The following is a 21,495-nucleotide window of genomic DNA, read 5'->3' on the forward strand; positions in this document are numbered from 1 at the left end:
CCCTGGTTCAATGCCAGCAGGTTCTTTTCAGCGTGATCAATGGCATTATGTCATGCTCGCCATGTCTGTTATTTCCGCCATGTCTGTTGTGCCTCATGTCCCTAGAGCAGTGTGCACACTCACCTCATGTCTGCTGAGCTGCAAGATGCCTGCGTTTCTACTTTGCCTTCTGTGATCTTCTCGTCATGTCTAGAATCCCTGATCATGTTTCTTTCCTAAGTTCCTGCACTGTCTGGTTCTGCAATCATCTCGTCATGTCTGAAACCTTGATCATGTGACATTTCCTAAGATCCTGCACTGTCTGGTTCTGTGATCATCTTGTCATGTCTGAAACTCTGATCATGTGACCTATCTAGGTTTCAGCACTGATTCTGCAGTCGTCTCGTCATGTCTGGAACTCTGATCATGTGACTATGCTCTGTTATCCTGTGGATCTGAACCCGGAAGTGCTCCCCTGGTTCTGACCTGGAAGAGGAGGTGCTATGCCCTATATCAGGCCGCCCCTTTCTATGCTCATAGCCTGAGTATTGTGTGGTGTCCCTGCATGGCTGCTTGGTCTGTGGGGCGCTCCCTCTATTCTGTGCCCTTGCACTCTGCCCTGTCGTGCGTCTCTGCACACGCTCCGTGCTCGTACTCCATCTCTTGTCCCGTGCCTTGTCTTATGTTTGTCTGTTTTGCCATGTTCGTCTTTGTCCTGCTTGGACTTGTAGTCCTTCTGTTTCTCTGCCTTGCCTGATTTTCGCTATGCCTTGTTCCGTACCTTGCCTTGCTCTGCCTTGTTCCTCCCTATGGTCTTTGCTTGCTCTGCCTCACTCTCTCCTATGGTGCTCTGTTGTGCTCCCTGGCACACGCACCCTTCCTCCTCTCTTTTCCATGTCTAGTCCCAAGGTTCTCCCTTGGCCTGGCTCTGGGCTTCGCCTACGCTCCGCTGCTAGACTCTTTCCTATTATGCTCTCTTGCACGTTTCTAGGCTAGTCCCAAGGTTCTCCCTTGGCCCGGCTCTGGGCTTCGGCCTACGCTCCGCTGCTAGCTCTGTCCTTGCTCTGATCTGCTTCCGTTCCTGGTTCTGTACTCTGCTTAAGCCCTGCCTTGTTTCTTGTCTTGTCTTCCCTTGCTCTGTTTCTTCGTATGCTCTTTGCTTGCGCCTGGCCTTCCTAGCCTCCTGTTTGTGCCTCAGCCGTGCGCCCCCTGGCCGTGCCCGCCTTCTTGTGCCTCAGCCGTGCTCGTCGGTCAGTGACAGCTGTGTCGCCTGCCATGCCTCAGCCGGGTTCGCTGGAGTCTTGCCCGTCTGTCAGTGCTGCAGCCCGATCTGCTAGCCAGTGCCCCAGCCGTGCCCTCTGTGCTCCCTTGCACTTCACGCTGTTTCCGCAGTGTGCTGTGCGTGCTCTCTAAAGCACGCACAGGCCCTCGCTTGCCCATGGCATACCTCCCCGTGCTTCTATAATAGTACGCGCAGGTTTGGCCATGTACCCTGTCATGCCCTCTTGCACGCACAGGTCCTAACCTGGTCCTTGAACCCTGTCCCTGGCGTGCCTCTCTGCACGCGCAGGACTCTGCCTCGCCTGTCCCTGGCGTGCCTCTCTGCACGCGCAGGACTCTGCCTCGCCTGTCCCTGGCGTGCCTCTCTGCACGTGCAGGACTCTGCCTCGCCTGATCCTGGCGTGCCTCTCTGCACGCGCAGGACTCTGCTTGTGACCTTGTGCCTTGGCGTGTCTCTACACGCACCCTGTCTTGTACCGTGTGCCTTGGCGTGTCTCTACACACACCCTGTCTTGTACCGTGTGCCTTGGCGTGTCTCTACACGCACCCTGTCTTGTACCGTGTGCCTTGGCGTGTCTCTACACGCACTCTGTCTCGTACCTTGTGCCTTGGCGTGTCTCCACACACGCACCCTGTCTTGTTTTGTGAACCCTGGCGTGTCCCCTACACACGCACCTAGCCTTGAACCCTGGTGTGTCCCCTACACACGCACTTTGCCTTGCACCTAGCCTTGAACGCTGGCGTGTCCCCTATACATGCACCTAGCCTCGGACCTCGGCGTGTTCCGTAACACGCACCATGCCTGGATACCTGTCGTGCCTCCTTGCCTGAAACCTGGTTTGCCTGCCGGATGCCCGGAACCTGCCGATCGCTGCCAGAGATCATGAGCTGTATGACTGCGGCCTGACGTCCGGAGCTGATGTCCGCAGCCTGATGCCTTGATGATGTCGATCGTTGCCAGCAGTCCGGAGTCCGATGCCATCATGCCTTTACCTGTACCTAGGCGTGCCACCTGGCACGTACCATGTTATGGACCTTGGCGTGCCCACGCGCGCACCTTGCATGTTTTGCATGTTTACACTGTATATGATCCTGAGTTATTCTAATGAAGTTACCTTGCACCAACGTCTTGTCCCGTCTTGCTTCCTGCTTGTCCTTGTCGTCAGACACTCGTCTAGTGTCCCTTGAGCCGGCCGTCTGGTCCAGCTGCCGTGGTGGCTCACCCCCTTGGTCTTGCCCCTGACACTCCCTGTACAGGGGGTGGTGTTGTGAGTTCATTTTCCCCTTCACTACTGAGGCCCGAGGAACTCCCTCTTCTGGTGGAGAAAGGTAGTGAGCCTGATTGTCAAACACCTGGGGCTGATGATGATGACTGGCTGAGTGGAGTTAGTGACTGGATATAAGGCTGCCGACGCCCTTCTGGCCTGCGGGTGATTTCTCTGTGGACTTCTAGGAAACCAGTCTGATTCCTGCTCATCTAAAGCTAAGATTTCTGCTTTGCCTTTTTGCATTAGTGTTTTGTTTTCCTTGCTTTTTTGGATTCTGCCATTCCCTGCTGGGGTGAGCTGAATCTCCTTTTGCCTGTTGCTCTGTCTTCAGAATATTCCTGAGTACTGACATAGCCTTTTTTGAAGCCTAGCGTCTTCAGGGCCTTTTTTACTGTCAGTTTGTTGGCTCTTATTTTCATAGGGTTTTTTCACGGATTGCAGACAGCAGCCTTCCTGTCCTTTCCTATCTAAGCTAGCTTGGGCCCCATCTTTGCTCAGTCTATCTTTCTGTCTGTGTTTTGTTCTTTCTTCTTGCTTCACCGTCATTATATGTGGGGGGCTGCCTTTTGCTTTGGGGTCTGCTCTGGGGCAGTTTAGATTTCCCTTTCTGACTTTAGGCTATGTAGTCCTCCGGCTGTGATCGAGGGGCCTAGGGCATCGTAGGAGCCCCCCACGGCTACTGCTAGTTGTGTTGATAGGTTCAGGGGTCTGCAATCCGATAGCTGCCAACTTCTCTGGTTTTCTGGACTTAGCTAGCATTTCTATTTTTGCCTCCTACGGTAACTCAATCATAACAGAATCACCCGCCATACCACAGATCCTAGGGTACTCAATTGCAGGAAAGAATTGTAGGGAAAAAAAAAAAAGTGTGTATATTTTTTCCTCTATATCTCTGAGGCCATAGGGGGAATTTTTTTTCTCTCAATGGATATAAAGCAATTGTCTGATCGTGTGGAGCAGCTCGCTGCGGAAGTGCGGGGAATTTCCGCCTACCTTGCTCATTCACATGCTGCTGAACCAAAGATTCCTACACCTGATGTATTTTTTGGGGATCGGTCTAAATTTTTGAATTTCAAAAATAATTGTAAATTATTTTTTGCCTTGAAGCCTAACTTGTCAGGGAGCTCCGCGCAGCAGGTAAAAATTGTCATCTCTTTGCTGCGCGGCAATCCCCAGGATTGGGCGTTTTCTTTGAAACCAGATGATCCTATTCTGACTAATGTGAACGCATTTTTTCAGGCCTTGGCGTTGTTGTATGACGAACCTAATGCCATTGATCAGGCTGAAAAGACCCTGCTGGCATTGAACCAGGGTCGTGATTCTGCAGAATTGTACTGTCAAAAATTCCGAAAGTGGGCAGTACTTACTACCTGGAATGATAATGCCTTAGCTGCTCTCTTTCGGAAGGGGTTGTCAGAAGCCGTAAAAGATACTATGGTGGGATTTCCTGTTCCCTCTGGTCTTGACGATTCTATGTCTTTAGCTATTCAGGTTGATCGGCGTTTGCGCGAACGCAGAGCTGCACGAGAGGTGTTGCCACCTGTTGAACAGATGTCTGAACCTATGCAATGTGATAGAGTTTTTTCCAGAGAGCAGCGTCAGGAGTTCAGAAGGCGTAATAAGTTGTGATTTTTCTGTGGAGAGGCCTCGCATATTATTTCTGTCTGTCCTAAACGCGAGAAACGCCTTGCACACACGTTTTCTGTTGGTGGTGTTCAACCTAAGTTTCTTCTGGCTATTACTCTGATCTGCTCCCTGTCCACATTTAACGCCAAGGCTTTTGTGGATTCGGGAGCAGCTCTAAACCTAATGGACTTGGATTTTGCTAAACGTTGTGGATTTCCGATGACACCTCTGCAGACGCCTATCCCTTTGAGGGGGATTGATGCTACTCCTTTGGCTAAAAATAAACCTCAGTTTTGGACCCAGGTGGTAATGCGGGTCGCCCCAGACCATCAAGAAAATTGCAGATTTTTGGTGTTACATAATCTGCATGATACTATTGTTCTGGGGTTTCCCTGGTTACAAATTCATAATCCAGTTTTGGATTGGAAATCTGTGTCTGTGGTGAGTTGGGGTTGTCGGTGTGCCTTTAGTGAGGCTCCGGTGTTTTCCACCTCTCCTCAGTCGCATGATGTTCCTGATTATTTGGCGGACTTTTATGATGTATTTAGTGAGAATGAGTCTGCGTCTCTGCCTCCTCATAGGAGTTATGACTGTGCAATTGAACTGAGCCCGGGGTGTAAATTTCCCAAGGGTCGGCTCTTCAATTTATCTGTACCCGTGCACGAGGCTATGCGATCCTATATTAAGGAGGCGTTGGAGAAGGGTCATATTAGACCATCCTCGTCACCCTTAGGTGCCGGTTTTTTTTTGTAGCCAAAAACGATGGATCATTAAGACCTTGTATTGATTATCGTGCTCTCAACAAAATTACTGTTAAATATCAGTATCCGTTACCCCTGATTTCTGATCTATTCTCCAGAGTTAAAGGTGCTTGCTGGTTTACCAAGCTTGACCTCAGGGGGGGCGTATAATCTTATTCGCATTAAGCATGGGGATGAATGAAAGACGGCGTTTAATACTCCGGAGGGACATTTTGAGTACCTGGTGATGCCTTTTGGGCTCACTAATGCCCCTTCTGTCTTCCAGTGCTTCATGAACGATATTTTCCGAGATTTTGTCGATAAATTTTTGATTATCTATCTGGATGATATTTTGATCTTCTCCAAGGATTGGGATTCTCATGTGCAACATATTCGGACTGTGTTCCGGATCTTGAGGGAGAATTCCCTGTATGTCAAAGGATCTAAATGCCTTTTTGGAGTACAGAGGATTTCTTTTTAGGGATTTATTTTGTCCCCGTCAACTATTGAAATGGACCCGGCCAAGGTACAGGCCATTTACGATTGGGTTCAGCCCACTTCTTTGAAGGCCCTCCAGAAGTTTTTGGGTTTTGCTAATTTTTATCGGAAATTTATAGCAAAATTTTCTAGTATTGCTAAGCCATTGACTGATTTGACTAACAAGGGTGCTGATGTGTTAAATTGGTCTCCGGAGGCTGTTTCTTCCTTTCAGGAGCTGAAGCGAAGATTCACCTCCGCCCCGGTTTTGCGGCAACCTGATGTCTCACTTCCGTTCCAGGTAGAGGTGGATGCTTCTGAGATTGGTGCAGGAGCTGTTTTGTCCCAAATGGATCCTGTAACATCTAAAATGAATCCCTGTGCTTTCTTTTCCCGAAAGTTCTCTCCATCTGAACGTAACTATGATGTGGGGAATCGGGAACTGTTAGCCATGAAATGGGCATTTGAGGAGTGGAGACATTGGTTGGAGGGAGCTAAGCATCAAGTCGTGGTCCTCACTGACCACAAGAATTTGATTTACCTAGAGTCGGCTAAGCGCTTGAACCCTAGACAGGCTAGGTGGGCCTTGTTTTTTACACGTTTTGATTTTGTGGTTTCTTTTCTTCCTGGAACTAAGAATGTCAAGGCTGACGCCCTCTCTAGGAGCTTCTTTGCTGATTCTCCTGTGGTGACCAAGCCTGCTACCATCTTAGGCGAAGGGGTAGTTCTTTCTGCCATCTCGCCCGATTTGAGACGTGCTCTGGAAGAGTTCCAGGAGGACAAACCTGAGCGTTGTCCCAGTGGAAAGTTATATGTTCCTGACCAGTGGAAGAAGAGAGTGATGTCTGAAGTTCATTGCTCTGCTTTGGCTGGTCATCCAGGTATTTTTGGTACTAGAGATCTGGTGAGTCGGTCTTTTTGGTGGCCCTCCTTGTCTCGTAATGTCAGGAATTTTGTGCAGTCCTGTGGGACGTGCTCCCGGTCTAAATCGTGTTCTCGCTCTAGTGGGTTGTTAATGCCTTTGCCTGTCCCCAAGAGGCCATGGACCCATATTTCAATGGATTTCATCTCTGATATGCCTGTCTCTCAAAGGATGAATGTTATTTGGGTGATTTGTGATAGAGAAGTTGGCAACTATCAGATTGCAGACCCCTGAACCTATCACCACAACTAGCAGTAGCCGTGGGGGGTTCCTACGGTGCCCTAGACCCCTCGATCACAGCCGGAGAGCTAACTAGAAACAGAAAAGGAAATCTAAACTGCCCCAGAGCAGACCCCAAAGTAAAAGGCAGCCCCCAACATATAATGACGGTAAAGCAAGATGAAAAAACACTCACACAGATAGAAAGATAGGCTGAGCAAACGATCGGGCCCAAGCTAACTAAACAGAACAGGAAAGGAAGGTTGCTGTCTGCAATCTGCCAAAACCCTATCAAAGACATAAGCCAACAAGCTGATATGGAAAAAGACCCTGAAGCAGCTAGGCTTCAAAAACTAAATCAGCACTCAGGTATTTTCAGAAGACAGAGCTAAAGGAATTCAGCTCACCCCAGCAGGGAATGGCAGAAATCCAGAAAAACAAAGCAAAACAAAGTCAAAGCACAAATGCAAAAAGCCGAGCAGAAAACTTAGCTTTAGAAGAGCAGGAATTCAGACTGGTCTCCAAGGATCCCACAGAGAAATCACCCGCAGGGCAGAAGGGCGTTGGCAGCCTTATATCCAGTCAGTAACTCCACTCAGCCAGTCATCATCATTAGGCTCAGGTGTTTGATAATCAGGCTCACTACTTTTCTTTACCAGAAGAGGGAGTTCCTTGGGCCTCAGTAGTGAAGGGGAAAATGAACTCACAACACTCCTCGTCCACATAAAGAAGCCCTCCTCACACAGTAACAAATCCTCCCCTTCGCTCCATTCCGCCCCCTTCACCCCGGCGCCATTCCCCCCCTCCCTGCTGCTCCATTCCCCCCTCCACGCCGGTCCATCTCACCCAGTGTTCACATTGCTGGTAAAAGTGCAGCAGGGATAGAGCGGGTCATGAGACAGGCTCTGTGCACGTCACTTCAGCCTGCCTGTCACATGACCCGCCCCTTCCCTGCTGCACTTTCACCGGCAATGTGAAGACCGGGTGAGACGGACCGGCGTGGTGGGGGAAATGGAGCGGCAGGGAGGGGGGAATGGAGCAGCAGGGAGGGGGGGGTAGCGTGGTGGGGAGGGGGCGGAATGGAGTGGCGGGGAGGATTTGTTACTGTGTGAGGAGGGCTTCTTTATGTGGACGGGGAGGGCCTGTAGCTATGGAGGTTGGGGTTGTTGCTACAGAGGGCATATTTTTAGTAGCGTAGGAGGAAACGACCAGTTCTCATTTCAATGCCATAACACCCCCCCCTTGGAAGTTCTGTTATGAATATCTACAAAACCATGCAAACTAGTGACATAAAGTAAATTACTTATTGTCACAATTCTGCAGCCCAGATATGCCCTGAGATTATGTGAAAAGCCCGGACAACCCCTTTAAATGAACTGTAATTTTCTGGATTTTTCTCCGAGTCATGTAAAGACCATCTGACGTAGGCTATGACACACTCTTTTCCATCATGCATCTGGGATAGCACTGCTCCGAGCCCCTGTAAACTCCCATCAGTGTGTAAGATGAACAGCTGCGAGAATTTAGCATAAGTCAGCACAGGGGCCTCTGTCAAAGCCTTTCTCAGGGCTAGGAATACTTCTTCCTGATGCTTTCCCCACTGTATGTTCCTGTTTTTGGCACAAAAGGGTACTCCCCTCAACAGCTCCAGAAGAGGATTTGCAATGCGTGTAAAGTCTTTTATGAAGTGTCGAAAGTATCCGGTGAGTCCCAAGAATGCACGCACATCTTTCACAGTTTATGGGGTCGGCCACTCTTGTACAGCAAAAATCTTCTCCTGAGAAGGCTTCACTCCCTCAGCTGAAACAACGTGCCCCAAGTAATCAGCCTCAGTCCAGAAGAGGTGACATTTCTGGGGCTTCACTTTCAACCCGTACCTGTGTAGCCGACTCAGAACCTGCTCCAGCCTCTGCAGATGTTCTTTAAAGGTGGGGGCAAAGACGATGATATTGTCCAAGTAGATCAAAGTGGCTTCAAAGTTCAGGTCTCCCAGACATCTCTCCATGAGGTGTTAAAACGTTCCTGGGGCATTGGCTAGGCCAAGGGGCATGCGGTCGAACTCATACAATCCCATCAGAAGGATGAAAGCTGTCTTGGCTCGATCTCATTCGGACATTGGTACTTGCCAGTAACCGCTGGCCAGATCTAACGTGGAAAAGTACCTGGCATTCCCTAGCGCCGACAGGGACTCCTCTATCCTCGGCAGTGGATACGAGTCTAGCACTGTGCAAGCGTTGAGCCAGCGGTAGTCCACACAGAAACGTAGGGACCCGTCCTTCCTCACCAAGACTATGGGGGCAGCCCACGGGCTCTGACTCTCACGTATCACCCTCTTCCTCACATCTGTGACAGCATCCCCTTTACCTCTTGGTACATCTGTGGAGATATCTGGCGGTACCACTCCCGGATTGCTGCATCCCCAGTGGGTATCTCATGGGTGATGGCTGTGGTGCGCCCGAAGTTGTCTTCATTCTTCGTGAATACTTCCTGGTATTTTCCCAACAAGGCTTCCACCTGGGGCACCTGCTGAGAGGTCAGTTCTTTGAGCTCTGCCCTCACGTGTTCCAGTATCCGTCACCCCTCTTGCAGCAATCTGGGGTCCGGGGCTGCCTCCTCCTTGGCGGTCACTAGCTATGGATCTTCTGACCTTGCAGTCAGCTGTACTGTCTCAGTCGGGATCAGCTGGTCTGGGAGACCCAGGACGAGGGCGACTTCACTCTTGGTGGGTAAAGTTACATTAGTTTCCCCATCATACGAGGACAGTGCCATCCTGCACGGCAGCCAGGGTCTATGCGACTATTACACCCAACGGCAACTGGTCGACTCCGCTGGGTTCAATTCGAACCTCCACCCTCTCCAGAGGAATACCAGCTCGGACAGGCAGGGGCAGCATAGTCTGTCCAGGGTTCAACAAACGATTAACGGAGGTGGGTGTGATGACTTTGCCGAGTTCCTTCTCGTCACCATATGCTTCCTGGGCCTGAGCTGTCCGTTTCAATTGCTGAAAGACCTTCCTCTGGTCACTTGTGAGCCAGTGTCTACCAGGCACCGCACTGCTTTTCCATTGATTTCTGCCCAGACCAGGGGGCATGTGGAAACAAGGCTGGTGGGACTTCTGCTACTCTTCCTCCAATCTTCACGCTCCAGGTGGCGTCCCTCGGGTTCGGAGCCACCTAGTTTAACGGATGGAGCGGGGATGGTCGGCTCCACTGGGGACACCACCGGGCGATGTGGCCGGGCTCTCCACAGGTATAACACGTACGAGGGCTTCTCCTCCGGGTAGTATCAATCTCACGTCGGGGGGCAACTTATCTGTCTCATAACATAGGGACAGGCTCTATCGCCTAAGTTCTTCTTGAGGCCGCCATTTCTTCATGGACCTGTCTAATCTCCATCTTCAGGTCTTCCACCCATTGAGGGATAGTGTCCGTGGGGGTGGTTACCTACCCGCTCTGCACCTTTCCCACTGGCCCTGACACTCCCTGCTCTTGCTCTCGCGCACGTGCCTCACTGCCAATTTCAGAGAAAGTTATTTCTGGCTTTACCCGCATGCGCTTTTGAAGGGCCTGTTTAATAAATATGTTGCACAAACCCATCACCAGCTGGTCCCGGAGCACAATGTCAACTGACCCTACACCTACGCCATCCTTCCGTGTGATGGCAATATGGAGCTCTTTCAGGGCATTCAGAAATTGTGTCAGTCTCTCCCTCTCTTTGCACCTGGTGAAACAGTCGCATACGCAGTTCTCCTACGTCAGTGGGATCCCCATGCATCTCCTCAAGCATGCGCAGCACTTTGTCCAGGGAATCTATTTCTTGGGGGGACCTAAGCATAACAGAATCCCGTGCTTCCCCCTCCAGGGCCGTTAATGCAATCTCTGCCTCCAGGGCTGGTGTCATGGGATGCATCCGCATCAGTCCCTGGATATGCTCCGTCCAACTCCACAACATCACATTACTCCCAGTAAACTTTGGCAGATTATTCAACATGGCTCTCAGGGAAATGCTAGACCTGAGGCCACCCCCAATTGCTTGATCTGCCCCGTCCTCGCTACTGTGTGACATCCTGCCGACTACGCCAAGTGCAATAACGTGCAGATACTGGTATGTCACCACGGAACCAAGACAGATCAAAAGTTAAAGGGTTTTATTTATGGGGATATGATACTCCTCGCAGGGAGAAAGCAGTGGGGGTTAAACTGGTTGTAAAGCAGTATATCAAACAGTCAAAAAGAATAACAGAAACAGGTGTTCTTGGAACTTATCAGTCTGCTGAGAATTTGCTTGTAGGGTTGTCTTCTCCCGCGTCGGCGCCATCAGCAGCGGCACTTGTCGTCTCTCTAGTCGCTGTAGGCTCTACAGTCTCTTAGGACACACAACAGGGTCTCGGGGGTTAATGAAGAAAGGCAGGGGGAACACAAGGCATTCCGGGTGTCCCCTGCTCTGAGTCTATGCTCCAAAACTAAACAGTTTCTCCACAGGAATCAAGGGCTCTGTGTCTCTATAAGTCTCTCAACAGGAGTCAGGGGCTCTGCACCAACACCGCAGGTACCGGGGCTACGCACGGGGGTCACTGTCTCTGCAAGGGGGTCAGAGCACACCTCTCCAGTCACTGCAGGCTCTGGCCTCATGTACTCACAAGATGCAGTCTCTCTGCACAGTCCCCCTGGATTTGTCCTCTGAACGGGAGTTCTCTCTTCTCCCCTGCGTGCAGGGGCAAACTGCCCTGTCCCCTACACACGCTGCTCTGAGCTTTGTGCGCTCTCAGGCTGCCCTCCTTCCTGTTAGTCTCTCCTTCCAGTAGTCACATGACCCAGCACATCCAGAGCAGAGAGTCTCCCCCTAGCAAGCCTGCTGTTTGGCCAAGTGGTTCCAAATCAGGAGCGGAGAAGGTATCCCCCCTCTGAGTCTTCTTGCGCTTCACCCCCTTACAACAGTCACTATGGTTCCGGCCTAGAGACACTGTTATCTTTACTGTTCTGGTCCTTCCTCCCACAAAGCAACCAGGATCCCATTATCCTCCAGGACTGTCAGATTCCAGAACTGCAACCTCACTGGATTGCCCAGAAATACATGGTGCTCAGTGCTCAGAGACATGGCCAAGATAAGGAGGGCTGAAACCCGTCCACCACTGAATAAGACACAGAAGTTAAAATGGAAAAACTGGACCAAGAAATATCTTAAGACAGATTTTTCAAAGGATTTATGGATGATAAAGTTGAACTAGTTGAACCTTTTCAGGTTGAAGATGGGTTCTCAAAGTCACTGCCAGTTTTTAAAAGACACAGCTCATGTAGTGCTACAGGAAAAAGTCTGTATTGCTCAAGAAAACAGTGATTTTCATCAAATTAATTGAAGTACTCTATTACTTTTCAAGCCAGTTAAGGCCTTAGAAACGAGACATGGTTTCTTCCTCAACTGACCTAAATCCTATTGAGAACTTGTGGGTACATCTTAGATGGGAAATTTAGAATGAAAGAAAACAGTACACCTCTCTGAACAGTATCTGGGAGATTTTCGTTAATGTTGCCTGAAAAGTTGATAGTCAACAGATTAGGAAACTGATAAACTCTATGGATGGGAAGATTTTGACGTTAATGAAAAGAAAAGCTACTATATTGGTCACTCTTGGTTATTGTTTTAATTGTCAGAAATTTATTTCTGTATATCTTGAGTTCTTTGTTTATAATTCTCACTTTAACACATGAAAATAAACAATTGAGATGGGAAAATTTACAGTTTTTCATTTAGTTACATAAGTATTCTATACACTAATAGCTGCCCAATAATTCTCCACACATAGATATTCTCCTGAAAAACACAAAACCTCACTTTAAATATTCATGTTTAAAGTTTATTATCCTTTTAATAGTGACTAACAGCAGAGTAGTTGTTAAATAATAAAAATAATCATAAAAAATACAAACTGCTTAATAACTACATATACAGTGTACCGAGCCTTCCCAAAAAAAAATCTATATGGTCTCCTGCTAATAGCCACATATCTGTTCACAAGGTTAAAGTGGCCTTAAATTTGGCCAGTACTACACTAAATCCGTTGGCGGCAAGGAAAGTTTTTTAGAACTAGACTTTCACTGCACAACCCAGCAAAGTTTGATGACCCTTAAACTCTAAACAAGTTCCTTTTAGAGACACATTTTGTTGGCACAAAAGGCCTATCTATCACTGTATTTAACCTATGATTGCAAGCTATCAATTGGTTCAACATGAATTTAATAAGAATACTTACTGTGGAATTATCAAAAGGTAGACAAGGCCAAATAAGGCGGCTAAAATCAATGAAAGAACGACTGCACTGGTGAAATATTCATCATGAAGCTGGTGATACTGTTAAAAGAAAAAAGGACTGATTTAAAAAGCTATTACATTCAGAAAGTATGAAAAATGATGATACAGAGTAATATGCACAACAGTACTTAGTACTTTCAATTTCATGTATAAAATAGGAAACAAAGACTAATATATAGGAGGATCAATGAACTTTTTTGGATTTAGAAAAGGATACATTTCACAATGTTTTTCTACTATACAATGCACATCTTTAAATGAAAATTAATTGTTAAAACGTCTCTACATCTATCACTGCACACTGTCATTGAGTCTGGCAGTGCTAGATACTCGTAGAAACTTCTGTAATGATCATAAGAGCGATTTTGCACTCTGATTATTAGAACTCTAGTATTTGGCACTGGCATAAGCAGATAAGTTGTGTGTGTGGGAAGGACAGATGCCACTACTATATGCACTAGTGATATCTAGCTAGTGCAAGGAGAAAATGTCCATAATGGTCCATGATCTTTTCTCCCAATTATCCTGAAATTACACCTTGCGACACATTTGTTGCTTCTTTCATCCCTTGGCAACGTGTGTGTAATAATAATAATAATAATAATAAAATTTTATTTTTATAGCGCCGACATATTCCGCAGCACTTTACATTTCAGAGGGGATTTGTACAGACAATAGACATTACAGCATAACAATAATCACATACAGTAGATTATAACAAATACCAAGAGGAAAGAGGGCCCTGCTCGCAAGCTTACAGTCTATGAGGAAAGAGGGAGACACGAAAAGTGGGTGGTAACAGTTACCCTGATTGTATGGACCAGTCATAATGTTAAGTGTGTAACAGTACAGACACGTGGGCAGCACGGTGGCTCAGTGGTTAGCGCTGCAGCCTTGCAGCACTGGGGTCCTGGGTTCGAATCCTACCAAGGGCAACATCTGCAAGGAGTTTGTATGTTCTCCCCGTGTTTGCGTGGGTTTCCTCCGGGTACTCCGGTTTCCTCCCACACTCCAAAAACATACTGATAGGGAATTTAGATTGTGAGCCCCATCGGGGACAGTGATGAAAATGTGTGCAAACTGTGAAGTGCTGCGGAATATGTTAGCGCTATATAAATATAAAAAAGAAGAAGAAAGACACAGAGGGCTAATGGAGGCATAAAGCATGTGGGAACATGATGCGGGGAACCTGGTTATGGTAAAACTTTTGGCTCTGCCACACAGGGATAGATTAGGTTAATGTGTTGGGGTAGTAGGCCAGTCTGAATAAATGCGTTTTCAGGACACGCTTAAAATTGTGGGGATTGGGGACTAATCGTATTGACCTGGGAAGTGCATTCCAAAGAATTGGCGCGGCACGTGTAAAGTCTTGGAGACGGGAGTGGGAGGTTCTGACTATTGAGGATGCTAATCTCAGGTCATCAGCAGAACGGAGGGCGCGGGTAGGGTGGTATACTGAAACAAGGGAGGAGATGTAGGGTGGTGCTGAGCCATGGAGGGCTTTGTGAGTGAGGGTAATAAGTTTATACTGAATTCTGGAGTGGATGGGTAGCCAGTGTAATGACTGGCACAAGGTAGAGGCATCGGTGTAACGATTGGTGAGGAATATGATCCTGGCTGCAGCATTCAAGACAGATTGGAGGGGGGAGAGTTTGGTAAGAGGGAGACCGATTAGAAGAGAGTTACAATAGTCAAGACGAGAATGAATAAGAGAAACAGTAAGAGTTTTTGCAGAGTCAAAGGTAAGAAAAGGTCAAATTCTAGAAATGTTTTTGAGGTGCAGATGACAAGAGCGAGCCAGTGATCGAATGTGGGGGGCAAAGGAAAGCTCGGAATCAAGTATGACCCCAAGACAGCCTGTTGCTGGGGAGTTGCTGGGGAGTGTGTATACATTGCTCAGCATTCAGCATATGAGTACACCTCCTTTGAAAAGCAAGATTTTATTCAATACCTCACTGAACACAATTGAGTGAAGATAAAAAGATCCAGCTCCAGAAATCTCATAAAACAAATGTTTATTGAACATTCTTAAAATCTATTATAACATCTTAGTAGCAACTAACCCTATAGGGGGAGTTTACACTGGCAGATGCGTTTCAGAGCCCAAGCCCAGCTTCTCACCTCCCTTCAACTCCTGACCTAGCTGCTCCGCTCCTCCCCCCTGTCAGCGACTTTGCAGTGATATAGTATTGTAGTTCTAATGCTGACTCATTAATGGGAAAAGAGTCTCCCTGTTTCTACATAGAGCTGGTTTTAGTTTTAGCTAGTTTCAAGTTTTTAGCTTTTAAACATGTGATGTTATAGACCTAATGGAAAAGAGAAGGGGGTAGGGCAGAGCACCTAGGTATGAAACTGAAGTGGGGGATCATAAATGCAGGGACAATACAGAAGAATAACCTAGGTAGAAGGGCAAAATGAGCAACTGTAAGTAGACAGTGATATATAGTATGATGACTGCAATATATTGAGAGGATAAAAACTTTGATGAGAGGAGTGCTCTTTAAGTAATGCCTAGGTATAGTGACCTGCCTACAGGACACCTGTTGTAATGAATAATTAGATTTAGCTGAGGTTGAATTCTTGCTAATTGGAATATTGTAATCTAAATGTTAGTGGTTCGCCATCCCAGGGCTGAGGGGTACTCGGTACCGGGCCGGTGCCAGCGGGATGTGTCACAGCAGCGGTGACCCGGTCCGTGGCCCTGGGCACCCAAATCAATGGGTGATTGTAAATGGTGGAATAGTTCGTGACGCCACCTGTGGTGTTCGGCAAGTAGGATGTTAGGCCGACGCTGCATGCAGATCCTCTGGGGCTGGTGGTATGTTGCAGCCTAGATGGTGTAGCTCCCCACAGGTGAAGCTGCAGCCCCAGGGCAGTGTGGATGCAATGAAAGAGGAGAGGTGCAGGCGGTGTGGAGAATGGTACCCAGCTGTAGCGGAGCTGAATGTGTTAGCGCCCAAATGAATGGAGGACACCGGGGCTTGTAGTTCCAAAGCTTTACTCACAGTCCATTGTGCACACACACAGGTGCCTGCCTCCGGGCCGTGTCCTCTGGGTCAGAGACTCAATCAAACTCCGGGCAAGTTAGGATTCTCCCCTCCAACACTCCGCCAACATGTACCTTTCTCAACGACTCCTGTATAGCACCTTAAAGTGTGAAGATCTCCTAGTACTGAGTTACACTGGAGTTCCTCCTGACTGATGTTCCCAAGAACTCTACTTGTACGGCATACAGCTGTAGCCTGCTTTGGGGACTCCCTTCTCGTGAGTCCCGGCTCTCTATCCAATTGCTGTTGTGCCCCAAGTCTTAGATGGGAGTAGTGCATTTACAGCCAACTACTCCACCGGTGTCAGCTGCAGAACCATAAGTGTCCATACAACCTCGGGGACCGGGCCCCGGCCTTGCGTTGAGAACCTATAGGCAGGGTTCCTCTTCTAACCCACGTCCTCTCTGTTCTCTCTACTCCTTCATTCCGTACTTGTATTTCTTTCTTATGGAGGCTTAGATTTCAGTTCTACGTCTTTCTCCTTCTTTTCCTTTCCCGTGCCAGCTGGCTCAGATCACTGAGGCAGCTGCAGCACTCCTTCCTCCATCCCTTCTTCCAGGGATCCTCACTCCTGTCCGAGTGACTTCCTATCCGACTGACCTTCTGTCAGACTGAACCTGTCATCTTACACTTTCCCACTCTTTTATGTATCTTAACTCCATCCACCTCCCAGCACGTCCAGTGTTCCAAGCAGGGAACCACCAAAGGTGCTCTGCTACCCTCTGAGAAAGGAGCCGCAATGTGGTTGTGCAGAACTACCCTGTTGTGTGGGGTGCGAGTGTTGGAGTGTGGAAAGGAGCTCCCACCTTACCCGGATGGTGGGGCACTACACCTAAGGAGAAGGTGCAGTACCTCTGTGGCGACTGAGCCTCAGGGGCGCCACATTAGCTTTGTTCCTAAAACTTTCATTGGGGTGTACTATATTTTGTAATCTAGTCTTGAATGAATTTGTTAGGATAATTACTTATTTTATGTGTGCAAAATAACAAATGTTTTTTGCAATCTATGGTCCTCATATGTGGGAGAATTCATTATTATGAAAATGTATGTAAAATGTTGATTGTGAAAAGAAAGTAGAGGTTTACTGACAAATCTGTTGGGGTGTACTCATTTATGATGAGCACCATATTTACATACACACATATAGTGCTCAGCATAAATACACCCTAATAGATTTATCATAAAACTTTTACTTTTTTTTCTGTAAGTCCTATATTTGTGCTCGGTTAAGACGGTGCTTCTATGTACTGTGTATACTGTATCTATTTACAGTTTTGGCCAAAAGTGTTACCCTTTTAATTGTTTCAGAAAATTGAGTATTTCTCCCAGAAAATCATTGCAACTACACATGTTTTCTTGTACAGATGTTTATTTCCTTTGTGAGTACTGAAACACAAAAAAAGAGAAAAAAAGGCTAATTGTACATAATTTCACACAAAAGCCCCAAAATGTGCAGGACAAAATTGTTGGCACCCATTACTTAATATTTGGTTGTGCACCCTTTGGAATAAATAACTGCAATCAATAACTTCCCATAACTATCAACAAGCTACTTACACCTCTCAACTGAAATTTTGGACAACTCTTCATTTTGAAAACTGCTCCAGGTCTCTCATGTTTGAAGGGTGCTTTCCCCCAACAGCAATTTCAGGACTTCACAGATATTCAATAGGATTTAGATTCACACTCATTGCTGGCCGCTTCAAAACTCTCCTGCACTTTGTTTCCATCCATTTTTGGGTGCTTTTTGAAGTATGTTTGGGGTCATTGTCCTGCTGGAAGACCCATAATCTAAGACTTGCAAGCCAGCTTTCTGACACTGAGCACTACATCGCCAGCCAAAATCATGTGTTAAAGGTAATCTGTCACCTCATTTTTGGCCTATAAGATGCAGCCACTGCCATCAGGGGTTTATCTACAGCATTCTGTAATGCTGTAGATAAGCCTCTGATGTAACCTGAAAGATAGGAAAAACAAGTTAAGCCCCCGTTACACACTGCGATATCGCTAGCAATATCGCTGTAAAGTCACCGATTTTGTGACGTTGCAGCGATATTGCTAGCGATATCGCTATGTCTGATACTTACCTCCGACCGGCTCCCCCGCTGGTTATCACTGATCGCGCGAGAAGCTGCTGGACCATTTCTCGTCGGCCACTTCCTGCGGCGCTTCCTGCTGTGGCGACGAGCGACGCGTGGAGCCGGGCGGGAGTACGCAGGATCGCCGCGTCTGACAGGTAAGTAGCGATCCCCGTGCCTAGCGATGTCGCTGGTGAGATCTGCCTGTGTGGCAGCTCACTAGCGACCACCTAGCGATTCACCAGCGATCCTGACCGCGTCATATCGCTGGTCGGGATCGCTGGTGAGTCGCTAGGTGTAACGGTACCCTTAGACTATACTCACCGGGGGGCGTGGTCCAGTGCGGTGGGTGTCGCAGTCTGATCTGGTGCCTCCCATCTTCTAGCAATGACGTCCTCCTTCTTACTTCTGCTGCGGCTCCTCTGACCTTTCCTGGCGCATGCGTACTGCAGTACTCTGCTCTGCCATCAATAGTGCAGATAAAGTACGCCTGCGCAGGATCCGCGGCAGAAGTGAGAAGGAGGACGTCATCGCTAGAAGATGGGAGGTGCCGGACCGGACCGCGACACCCATCGGACCGGACCCCCGGGTGAGTATAATCTAACTCGTCTTTCTTATCTTTCAGGTTACATCAGGAACTTATCTACAGCATTACAGAATGCTTTAGATAAGCCCCTGATGGCGATGGTCGTATCTTATAGGTCAAAAATGAGGTGACAGATTCTCTTTCATCTTCAGATTACATGATGCATTGCACACAGTCAAGGCACCCAGTGCAGGAGGCAGCAAAGCAATCCTAAAACATCTTTAAGGCTCCACCATATTTGACTTTGGGTAATGTGAACTTTTCTTTGTAGTCCTCATTCTGTTTTTGGCAGGTAGCAGAATGATGTGCTTTACCAAAATGTTGCATCTGTCCACAAGAATATAGAAAACTTGACACACACTATATATGATTTCCAGTGAAAGGGTAGTTTTTAATATACAGTACATATAGTATAGACGTTTCGGTCGCATTGACCTTCATCACAGTACTGTAAAAAATAATAATTGAAATAATCAGAAAAAAACAAAGGTACAGACAAAATTGAAGATGATGACTATGACATAACAGACATTAATAGCACATAAATGGGTATACTGAACATTTGTAGCCAAAAGACCCAGACAGTAATTAAAAATAGAATAAATCATTCATTAAATGCAGGATGACATACCTATGTATTGTACTGCTGACATATACATAATGCTCAAAAAGAAGGAGAGCCAAAAGAAAAGTGGTCCTGTGAGGTGAAAAATAAATGTCTCCTGTTATATACCGTGAATAACAATCTATTGTGAGAGGTGACAGAAGGAATTAATGAGTACATACCCCCCAGAGTTTATGGACATAAAGCACTACTGTGCAGAGTCTGTGGGATTTTTTTATTGTTTTATTTTGAAAGGGCAATAGGGGGGTGATTTGAACTTTTATACTTTTTTATTTTTTTCACATTTTTAAAAACATTTTTAATCTTGGCATGCTTCAATAGCCTCCATGGGAGACTAGAATCTGCCATTACCCGATCAGCTCTGCTACATACAGGCGATGATCAGATCACCTATATATAGCAGATTTTCTGACTTGCTATGAGCGCCGACCATCGGGTCTTAGCAATCCGGCATTGACAACCATGGAGGTCTCCTGAAGACCTCTGGTTGTGATGCTGCCTATGCAGCATCAGTAGTAAAAGATAGGATGTAAAAAATAATAAAAAAATAAAAAATATTGTTATTCTCACCTTTCGGCGTCCCACGCAGCCTTCCCGCCTCTTTCCAACGCTCCCGGCATCTTCCGGTCCCAGTAATCCTTTGCGCGAATGATCGCGAGACGTCGCGCTCCCGCAACGTCATCACGAATGACCACGAGACGTCGTGCTCCCGCGAGACCGCGTGGTCATCTCAGTCATTCTCGTAAAGGATTACTAGGACCAGAAGATGCCGGGAGCCTGGAGAGAGGCGGGAAGGCTGCGCGGGACGCCAGAAGTTGAGAATAACAATATTTTTTATTTTAAATTCTATTTTTTACAGGGATATGGTGCCCAGAGCCCGGAGGACAGTCTCCTCTCCTCTGGACCGTGGGTACCATCCGCAAATGTTCTGCTTACTTTTTGCATGGTGGGCACAGCCACATGCGGAAAGTAAGCAGAACAATGCATTCCTATGTGGGCGGAATCGCTGCAATTCCGCAAAATTAATGAGCATGCTGCGTATTTTACCGCGATGCAATTCCGCCACGGGAAAAATTTGCAGCATTAGCACAGCATTGCGGAATTCCATGGGATTGCATGTGATGCTTTTTTTTGCATTTTCGCGGCAAAATCGCACTTTTAAAATCGCCGCGAAAACGCAAAAAAAAAGCTCCGTGTGAACCCAGCCTAACACTTTTGGCCATGTCTGTCTTTTTCTCTATCTATCTATCTATCTATCTATCTATCTATCTATCTATCCATCCATCTATCTATCTATGAATAAACTTAAAGCAAATAAATTGTAGCAGTCTAAACTTCCAGCTGAGATCTCCACAGTGACATCATAACTGTCTGGCAGTTATGGTTCTTTCTACAGCACTTTACATTTTTGAGGGGACTTGTACAGACAATAAAGACATAAAAGAATAACGCATAAATCAACAGATTCCAAAAGGAGTGAGGGCCCTGCTTGCAAGCTTACAATAAATAAGAAAATAGGAGAGACAATAAAGATAAGTGGTAAAAACTGCTTATATTGTATGGTCCAGGAATCAACATAGTAACAAGGGTATTCATATAACTCTGCATGCATCGGTCACCAGACACTGTGTATACAAGTACAGACACAGAGGGCTATTATGTGTATAGATGATGTGTCAACAGCTGCTATAAGTGACAAGATTTGAAAGAAAATGTTGGAAGCACAAAATGGGAATAGTTATATAAGTGAGATGTGGTAATAAACCAGTCAAAAGAAATGTGATTTTAGACCAAGCTTGAAACTGTGGGCATTGGGAATTAATCAAATTGTCCTGGGTACTGCATTCCAAAGATTTGGTGCAGCATGTGAGAAGTCTTGGAGACAGGAGTGGGAGGTTTGGATTACTGAGGATGTTAGCCTTGGGTCATTTGCAGATTGGAGAGCACTGGTAGGGTGATAGACAGATTGATGAAAGTACATCAATGAAGAGAAAGTCCCATTGCAGATTCAGTCTAGCCCGGGCTGCGGATTCAAAGAGCTACATAAGACCTTTAGACTTTTAAAAAATGGTGATATTACTACGCATCACAATAAAGCACGTTCTCTCACATAAAATCCACATTTTTAGTAAATAAAAGCAACTAAAAAACAATAGTTTAAGAGACAGAATGACAGATAACATCAAATCATCTGCTGCAGGACTGGAATATGTAGCTATTTCCAATCCTCTTGGATACTGGGTCTCCAGATTACAAACACTGTAAAGTCTCCTAACTCTAGCATACTACACACTACAACAGCAGCTCCAGATCTGCCATACCAGGTACTTGATCTCTG

At 46.9% G+C, this 21,495-nt stretch overlaps 1 protein-coding gene across 1 annotated transcript in view; it reads right to left on the reverse strand.

The window, feature by feature from the left end:
* Positions 1-21,495, reverse strand: part of ADCY1 (adenylate cyclase 1) — a 1,907,157-nt gene that overhangs the window by 378,393 nt on the left and 1,507,269 nt on the right. The window contains exon 10 of the mRNA XM_073549833.1: positions 12,763-12,860. Coding sequence (XP_073405934.1) covers positions 12,763-12,860 — 98 coding nt within the window. The remainder of the gene's footprint in view (positions 1-12,762; positions 12,861-21,495) is intronic.

Source organism: Dendrobates tinctorius, unplaced genomic scaffold (assembly GCF_039654945.1).
Source record: "Dendrobates tinctorius isolate UK_male_01 unplaced genomic scaffold, ASM3965494v1 ptg000162l, whole genome shotgun sequence".
NCBI lineage: Eukaryota > Metazoa > Chordata > Amphibia > Anura > Dendrobatidae > Dendrobates > Dendrobates tinctorius.